Consider the following 9819-nt stretch of genomic DNA (forward strand, 5'->3'; position numbering starts at 1 on the left):
TTAAAATACACCTGAAGTTTTCATTGATAGAATTCTGGGCAATTCATTTTGCTTTGGATCTAATAACTACATGTGGTTAATTTATTTTAAACTTATCCCAAGTCTGTTGTTTTTACATTCCTTCAAAAAGTATTTGAAAGAATATTTCAAAAGATTTTATTGACCATCGGCGTCTTATTTTCTTAGGAAAGAGTAAGAAGACATTTAAACAATATTGGTATAGTCCTGTCTCCAACTCTCATCCCTCTCCAGGTTCTTGAGACATGACTCCTGCTGTCTTCTTGTTGATCCTGGGCTTTGGAGTGGCCTCAGGTGCCCCAGCACGTGATCCCAATTTGGATGCTGAATGGCACAACTGGAAGAATAAATATGCAAAATCATACAGCCCGGTTGGTAAACTGGAAACTGTGTAGAAGAGCCTAAAGAGTGAATTGTCATTGCTGTTGCAAGCGTCTAGGCACATTGGAGATCACAGAACACCTACACACACCTACACACACACACACACACACACACACACACACACACACATACACACACCACTGTGAGATTATCTAATCACAATCATTGTGAGCAGAGGGTGACCATATTCAGTTTTCCTAGTATGTGGAGAATGTGTGGAGTATACTGAGACTACTCTCCTTGATTTCTGCTCATAGTTAGCTTCTCCAGGAGTTTAGAAAGAAATGGAGTTCACTATGCTCATTTACAGGAGGAAGAAGAACTGAAGAGAGCAGTGTGGGAAGAAAACATGAAAATGATCAAGCTGCACAACAGGGAGAATGGCCTGGGGAAGAACAGCTTCACCATGGAAATGAATGCCTTTGCTGATGTGGTGAGTGTGAAGTGGATTGCTTCACACTGGGTTCTCTTAAATGCTTTACATGGAGTCTTGTATGTGGTATGTTGTGTGTGTGTGTGTGGTGTGTGTGTGCACGCACGCACACGTGTGGGTTTTTGCTTTGTTTTTATTAATGTTATTTTCCTTGAAGACTGGTGAAGAATTCAGAAAATCCATGAGTAATATTCTAATTCCGGCTGCCCTGACGGACCCAAGTGTCCAGAAACAAGTATCTCTTGGTTTACCCAGTTTTAAAGATTGGAGAAAGGAAGGCTATGTGACTCCTGTACGGAATCAGGTAAGAGCATAGCCCCTCTTCTTAAACCACTTTGAAAATAAATTACTTGATATATGTGTGTGCGTGTTAAGTGTGGAGAGATATGCAGTTCATTTTTTTTCTATAGAAGCTTCATACATATATACAATGGATATTTATCCTAGCAACCCATCACATACATCCTCTGTCTAGCTATCATCCTACCACATCTGGCTCTGGAATTCATTTCTGTTGTTGTTTCTGTTGTCATTATTAATCCACCAGACCAATAGGTCCTGCTCAAATATTCCTTTGTGTGACCACCATCTGACGCATGAACAAACTGCCAGCAGTCATGACCTCTCTAGGAGAGTACCATCCTTCCCTTGGCATCTAGCAACTGCCAATACATCATTTCCATAAGTTATTGTACTGTCTATGTTGCTGCTGGCATTGGTATTTGTTTATATATGACAATATTTTCTTCCCAACTCAGGGTGCATGTGGCTCCTGTTGGGCTTTTGCTGCAGCTGGTGCCATAGAAGGTCAGATGTTCTCGAAAACTGGCATCCTCACTCCTCTAAGTGTGCAGAACCTATTGGACTGTTCTCAAACTGTAGGAAATAAGGGCTGCATTTCGGGTACTGCACACCAAGCATTCAAGTATGTTTTGAATAATAAAGGTCTCGAGGCTGAGGCAACCTATCCATATGAAGAAAAAGTAAGCAGATTTCCTATTTTGTCATTATATCTCACCTTTAAGCATGAAGACACTTCCAGAAATAATCCTTTGTCCTCTGAACACCCATTGGAAGGTAGTTTCTCTACATGCTACAATTGATTGCTCTCATTACAATGTCTGCCATATCAGACACTGAACGGCTTCTGAGGTGATGGTTTCCATGTAGCTAGCTGTCCCTGCTTTCATGCACATAGAAAATATACAAACCTTTCCACATATAATGAAGATTTCCCCCTGTAAAATTTTGTTATGGACAGGAAAACATGTGAGATGTCATTGAAGGTATGAGAACTGATTCTCAGTTCCAGATCTCTCTGTTTGTTTCACTTGGAATGACTTACAACAGTTCAGACATGGGGAAGGGAGGAGGGCCTTAGCTGTGCTTTGGTTCTAATTCAAATTCATCAGAAGGCAGGTGTAAGTAACTGAGTCTGTTATCTCTTTTCTGTTTAAAGGAAGGACCTTGCAGGTACAATAGTGAGAATGCTAGTGCCAATATCACAGATTTTGTGAACCTCCCACCAGCTGAGGTTTACCTCTGGGTTGCTGTAGCATCTATTGGGCCAGTCTCTGCAGCAATTGATGCCTCTCATGACTCTTTCAGGTACTACAGTGGAGGTAAGCATATTTCCCTCTAGATATAAAAAAAAAGGAAAAAAAGTTGTGACATCCTGATGCCATGCCATGCTATGTTCTTATCTATAAGATTGTATGTGAGTTTGGTTTTCTCTATTGCCTTCCCTATCCAATCCTACTGAGTTCTGTCTTTAACTTATATGACCATCTCATGAAAATAAGTATATCATATGTTATAAAATTTATGTTGAGCTTATTTTTAAACTATCCTCAATTTGTTGGATGCTTTAGATTTTTTGTGGAGACTATACATCTGAAATCAAATTATTTAATGAGTCTCTTGAATTAAGTAACTTCTATTTATTGACTTTTACTTGGCATGTGATTCTAGTGAAAAAAATAAATATTCTTATATGCACCTAGATCTGATGGTAAGCTTTCCAAGTTCCCCAAAATAATGACTCTGAGACTTAATTATATATAAATAAGTGTTCGGACCTGTTCACCAACTAGCTCATATCTTAATTACCTGATTATTTTATTCTAACTTCTGTTATGTTGCCGGTTACCTGATCCTCAGTTTCATATGACCGTCTTCTTCTGTGTCTGGGATGAATCTTCTTGTGCCTGAGAATTTTTCCATAGGTCTTCTCTCTGTACCAAAACTTTACCTCCCTACGTGGTTTTTTTTGTTTTGTTTTGGTTTGGTTTGGTTTGGTTTGGTTTTTGGTTTTTGTTTGTTTTTGGTTTTTGGTTTTGGATTTTTTTTGAGACAGGGTTTCTCTGAGTAGCCCTGGCTATCCTGGAACTCACTCTGTAGACCAGGTTGGCTTAAAACTCAGAAATCCACCTCCTTTGCCTCCCAAATGGGATTAAAGGCATGTGCCACCACTGCCCAACTATTTCCTGTCTAAAATAATAATAGGCCAATAGCATTTTTGCAGTACAAGAGAATCTCTCTACACCTAGGCAAATCAAATTTTGTTGTTAATCAACAAATCTATGCTTCTTTTGTTTTCTTCAGTTTTCTGTGAACCATATATACATATACACATACATAAACATACATACGCATACATATATTAGTATTCTCACTAATAATTCATTTTACTCTTACATCTGATTGTGATTTACATCATTTCAGGATCTTTGAAAATGCCTCCCTATTGATGGTGGCAGTGCTCACCATCATGTAACCTTTGCATCTCATGTCAGCTTCCATTTTATTTCTCAGGTATTTATCATGAGCCAAATTGCAGCAGTAATTTTGTGAATCATGCTATTCTGGTGGTTGGCTATGGATTTGAGGGAAATGAAACAGATGGCAATTACTACTGGCTGATCAAGAACAGGTATGACTGCCAAAAAAATATATTTGAAATTCCATGGAGCTGAAGAGATGGGTCGGTTTTTAAGAGCTCTGTGTGCCCTTCCAGAGGATTCACAAATAGATTATTTCTTGCAGTCAGTGTTTGAGTATACATCCTAGAAAACATTGCCCTACATAAATTGAACAAATATATTCTTGTTTTCTTATGTGCATGAATGAGGTACGTGCACATGCATGTGTGCTTGCATGCCTATGAACATCCATATATGCAACTGAGACCTGTCATTACCATCAGTTCACTTTTAATCATTATCCATCTGCTATATTGAGGCAGTGTCTCTCACTGATCTAGGAGTTTGTCTAGACTGGTTAGCCAGCTTCCTCCAGGTATGTCTGTCATTACTCCAGGTATGTCTGTCTCTATATCTGGAGGACTTGTACTGTAGGGATACTACTATGTTAATCTGGCTTTTAAACAGATTCTTACATTGATACCCAGTCCTTAATACCCTGCACTCTCCTACACCTTGGAGAACCTATTCACATATGTGTGATCATAACCTTACAATTCTGTCACTGGATTCTTGGATGTTAGTGTCATTTTGTGCCATTGCTTTTTAAGAATCTCCCACATGTATTAGAACTGAACCACCCTTTCTCTACTGTGGTCTTCACAGTCCTGTGTGAGGTGCCTTATGGTACTCAGGAGAAGGCCTTCAACCTTTTCTACTCCTTCTCTTAAGCTGACCTCTTGCCAAATGTTGCAATAAGTTCATGTTCCTTATAATAAATGAAATACACCTTTCCTTTTAGCTGGGGTGAAGAATGGGGCATGAATGGCTACATGAAGATTGCCAAAGACCACAACAACCACTGTGGAATTGCTTCACTTGCCAGCTTCCCCAATATTTTCTGAGCTGCCTGTTGGTCACAAAGGAGGACGTGGTGGAAACAGCATTTAGTGCCTCCACTTCACAGTAACAAGTCTCTCCTGAGTGCTTTCAACAGTTGAGGAGCTAAAAAGCCACCTTGTGGTGTAGAATCTGGAACCCACTTGTTCTAAAACAACATGGCAACTACTGTAGTTAAATTCTGTTGTGATGTGCCTTCATGATTCCTGTAGTCATTTGATTTTCAGTTTTAGTGCTTGTGCAAATGGTGTCTTTTAAAAGGTTAAATCGAAATATAGTTTGTAGCTTCTCTCTGTTTTGCAAAGTGTTTGTGTGTGTGTGTGTGTGTGTGTGTGTGTGTGTGTGTGTGTGCGTGCATGTGTGTGCACGCGGTCAAACATCTAACTTATCTTGAAGACAGTACTGAGCGTGGTAGTGGCCTTTGGGAAGAAGTAGTAAGTAGCCCTTCTATAATAGTCTTTATTCCATTTTGGTTATGGCCTGCTTACGGGGTTCTATATACCAGAAACCTTGGTCTAAAAGATCAGATGAACATTCCTGGGTTTGACACTTTTGAAACATCATGAATTTACCAACTTTAAGTTCTCTGTGAATTGTGATGATACAGTATTGTGCTGAGCTGTGCCTCTCCCTTGTCTAACACCTCAACTATGTACTAACTTCCCTATTACTATGTCAGAGATGTCAAGGTCATCACATGTGGTTCAGGTGATACTTCCAGAATCTTGAGTGCATCAACATACATGGGTAACAAAAGAAGCATTTAATTCTTTGTAGGCGCTGTCCTATGGTATTATTGATTACTGTTGTTAAACCTTGAGCATATTACCTGATGCACTAAACTAGGCCATGGGCATGTAGGTATGAAAAATTGTATGTTTGTCTGTATGCATGTATGTATGTATTCACATATATCTATATTCAGCTTTACATACATGGGCTCAAACATTTAGTGTTATTCTTAGCCTATGTCTCAAATGAATAATGCAACTGACCTATGCAGATTTGACTCCAACTTCTCATAGCCCGTGTCTTTCATACTCCTTTATTGGAATTAAGCATGGCTAAAAGGTGTAAGGGAAAAGATGGAATCTAAATTGTTCTGCTTTTGAATTTTATTTAAACATTTCATTTAACTGAGGCATAATAATTTTTAATTAAGTTTACATGTGCAAAAATGCACACACACACAATCAGTGTAGCTGCAGTTGAAATATATTCATCAAATATATTTTGATGCATCCTCTGGAGACATCTGGAAGTTTCTAACTACTTGTGCTAGACTGTAGCAGTACAGATGGTTAGAGTACTTTCCCCTCCATTGGATTGGTCAAACATTATCCCCCTTATTTTTATCTTTCCTTCCCATTTCCTTCCATTTTTTTTCAGTGCATATTTTTCTGCTCCTTTTTACTTCTCTACTTCTATACACATCATCTTTTTATCTTCAGTGATAAGAGTAAATCTTCATAATGTCTGGGATGGTATGCATAAGATTTACAGAAAAACAAGCCAGCAAAGATCCCAGCAAATATATGAGAGGCACAAAGGAAGTTTCATCCCATTTGAGAAGCTATTGAACATTGATGGTTTATTTGGGGAGGAGGGATCACATTTGTTCAGAGAAATGAACCCTGGCAGACGACCCATACTCCACAGGCAATGAGGGGACTCAGTAGGTAATAGAAACTTTTTTAAAAATAAGGATAACAGATGCAGTTTGGAGGAAAAGGAGAGAAGGAGGATAAGGGAGAATTGAAGAAGAAAGTGTATTGAGTGAATTTGATTAAGCAGATTACATGAATGAATGACTATTAAAGATACTCTTTTCTAAAACATGAAAATGATCAGTGAAACCAAAGTTTGTTCTTTGAAAAACTAAATGAAAGTGTAAATCTTTAGCCAAATTAAAAGAGACTAAAAGATGACCTAAATTAATAAAATTGGAAACAAGGAAGAAAACATTATAGCAGATGTCAATAAAATCTACAATAAATAAATATCAAAATATATGCCAAACATAAAACCAAGAAAACTACTTGTCAGGAAGGGGACATTCATATCACTTTCAGATCATGGGTCTTTGGCGCCATGTGCATGGTGTCTTCAGTAATAATGGTTTGCCTTGGTGGTAACCAATGGCTCTCTAATTGGACATAAGACTTGCTCAACAAGAGGGATGCTGTGTCTGGTATTGGAAACCTGGGTAACTGCTCAATACTTGTAAAATCATACTTGTAGAAGGAGAAAAATCTACAAGCAATAATTTACTAAATCAACACAATCCCTGACAATACTATATAAACATTGTTCTTATACTCACAGATAAGTATAGGTATCACTCATCATCAAGAAAATTTCTCTTTGCACCCACTCATAAAACCACAACCAAAATTCTGTATGAGAATACAGAGTTGTAGAATCTAGTCCCAATGGAAACATCTAAAATATACTCACATATCTAAGACTTTAGAAATATTGTGGGAGGGGGAGAGAGGTGGGAGCAGGAAAGAGGGAGGGAGGGAGGAAGGAAGGAAGGGAGGAAGGAAGGAAGGAAGGAAGGAAGGAAGGAAGGAAGGAAGGAAGGAAGGAAGGAGAAATGGAGTCAGAAATGACTCTTTGCAGGAAGGTTTGCTGCCCCCTGGTGTACATTCTTTGCCTTGCAATAAAACATGAAATGAGATACAATGATAGGAGTAGAGGACTTTATCCTTACACTCATGTAGAGATGTCTAAAATAATATGCTGACAATAGAATATGGACAAGAACCAGGCTGAAGGCATATCCACACTCTTCTTCTTCTTCAGATACAGTACCCCAAGTCTCATCCCTAGCGCTGGGACAGAATACCAGCTGCAACCTTCCCTCTCCAATTTCTCATTTCCTGTGGATTCCACAGGCCATCCTCACTTAACATCCTTCTCCCTACTTTCTGTTTTATCTCAACCCCTAACCACTTGAAGAATTCTCTCAAACTCAGAAAACAATCCTCACAAGGAAACAGGTAGGCTGACTGAAACTCTCTCCCCTTTCTTCTGTTTCTTCAGATCCAGATACCCAGTCTCATCCTGGTGCTATAGAAGAGCCCCTGGAGTAAATCTCATTTGTTTCCCAGATTCCTATGAGACAAAATAAGCAGATCCTGGTTTCCTGTTCTGTTCTACTCCACCCTATGAACCCCTTCAGAACTCTGCCTATCTCCATATTCCTAAGATTTAAATACCCAGAAACATATTTATCTAGAACCTCCAACCACCACAACTCTCAGAGCCAAAAAAAGTTCCCTATGAGGAAAAGACAGCCATTTCACTCTCTGAAAATCCAGAAAAGAAGCAAAATTCAAAAAAAAATCATCAACTTCAACAAAGACAAATCCAGAAAGCATCGCGTAGACAGACCTATAATTGCTCCAATTCCAGAAACTAGATGCCAGCATAAAAATAAGATCAATAACATCCAGGAGAATATGTCTGCCCTAGATCACAGTTATCCTACCACAGCAAGTCTTTATTTTTAATTTATTTTTTAATTGAATATTGCCCTCATTTACATTGCCAATTGTAAAACCTTTCCTAATATCTCCCCTCCCCTAAGACCCCCAACCTCTCCCCTTCCTCCTTCCTCCGATTTCATGTATACGACTCTCCACCCAACACACTCCCTCCTAGCCCCTCAATTTTTCTTTGTTGGGGCCTCTGTTGAGCCTTTACCTGACCAAGGATCATTTCTCCCACTGATGCCCAACAAGACCTTCCTCTGCCACATTTTTAGCTGGAACCATGTGTGCCCCTTTGTTGATGGTTCAGTCCTTGGGAGTCTTGGGGTGTCTGGGTAGCCAAAATCATTGTTCTTCCCATGGGGCTGTAAACCCCTTCAACTCCTCTGGACCATCCTCCAGCTCCCCCATTGGGGACCCCATGACCAGTCCAATAGTTGGTTGTTAGCATCTGCCTCTGTATTTGTAAAGAAGCTCAAGAAGAAGGAGGATTTAAGTGAGGGGGCTTCAGTTCCTCTAAGAAAGGAAACAAAATAGTCACAGGAGCAATAAGGGAGGCAATGTGTGGAGCAGAGACTGAAGTAAAGGCCACCCAGAGACTGCCCTACCTGGGGATTCATCCTATAAACAGTCAACAAACCCTGACACTACTATAGACGACAAGAAGTGTATACCAAAAGGAGCATGCCATGGTTGTCTCCGGAGGGGTCACAGCAAATCTTTAATATCCCAACTTAGCTGAAGCATAAGGACTAGACCTTACAACTGCCTGTATGAAGATGATAGAGGTCCTTAAGGAGAAAGTGAAAAAAAAACTTTTTTTTAGATCATTTCAAAATGTATTTTCAAACACATTCTTTTTCAAGATGAAATAAACAACATTTAGACTTAAAGGACCTGCTGTCCCCAACTCTTCTGCCTACTTGCGGGACCCTTTTCCAACTACTGGATTTGCCTGGTCTTTTTTTTTTTTTTATTCGATATATTTTTATTTACATTTTAAATGATTTCCCCTTTTCTGGTTCCCCACTCCCCGCAAATCCCATAAGCCCTCTTCCCACCCCCTGTTCTCCCATCCACCCCTTCCCACTTCCCTGTTCAGGTTTTGCCCTAAACTGTTACACTGAGTCTTTCCAGAACCAGGCCCCTCCTCCGTTCTTCTTGTACATCATTTGATGTGTAGATTATGTTTGGGGTATTCCAATTTTCTAGGCTAATATCCACTTATTAGTGAGTGCATACCATGATTAATCTTTTGAGACTGGGTTACCTCACTTAGTATGATGTTCTCCAGCTCCATCCATTTGTCTAAGAATTTCATGAATTCATTGTTTCTAATGGCTGAATAGTACTCTGTTGTGTATATATACCACATTTTTTGCATCCATTCTTCCAGTGAGGGATACCTGGAAAAAACTCTTAAGAAATGCAGTAAACAAAAGTCGGGGTAAATGAATTAATCCCTTAAAGAAATCCAGGAAACACACACACACACACACACACACACACACACGCACAGATACACACCACAAAGAAACAAAAAAAACCCTATGGACAGAAATGAATAAAACTTTAGGAGACCTGAAAATGAATAGGCAGTCAATGAAGAAAATACAAAGTGAGGGATTCTGGAAATTCTAAATTTAGGAATTTAAGCAGAAACTAC

At 39.2% G+C, this 9819-nt stretch overlaps 1 protein-coding gene across 2 annotated transcripts; it reads left to right on the forward strand.

Moving 5' to 3' along the window:
* Window positions 1–263: 263 nt before the first annotated feature.
* LOC127664825 (cathepsin J) lies at window positions 264–4661 on the forward strand. 2 transcript variants are annotated; one of them, XM_052157012.1, is made up of 7 exons: window positions 264–389; window positions 713–835; window positions 993–1139; window positions 1594–1818; window positions 2295–2457; window positions 3650–3767; window positions 4559–4661. In XM_052157012.1, exons 1-7 carry the CDS (start codon window positions 264–266, stop codon window positions 4659–4661), a joined length of 1005 nt encoding a protein of 334 aa, XP_052012972.1. The 2 variants fall into 2 exon arrangements, with proteins under 2 accessions (XP_052012972.1, XP_052012973.1); XM_052157013.1 differs by having other exon boundaries at window positions 716–835.
* Window positions 4662–9819: the final 5158 nt, after the last annotated feature.

This window comes from Apodemus sylvaticus, chromosome 14 (genome assembly GCF_947179515.1).
Source record: "Apodemus sylvaticus chromosome 14, mApoSyl1.1, whole genome shotgun sequence".
Lineage (NCBI taxonomy): Eukaryota > Metazoa > Chordata > Mammalia > Rodentia > Muridae > Apodemus > Apodemus sylvaticus.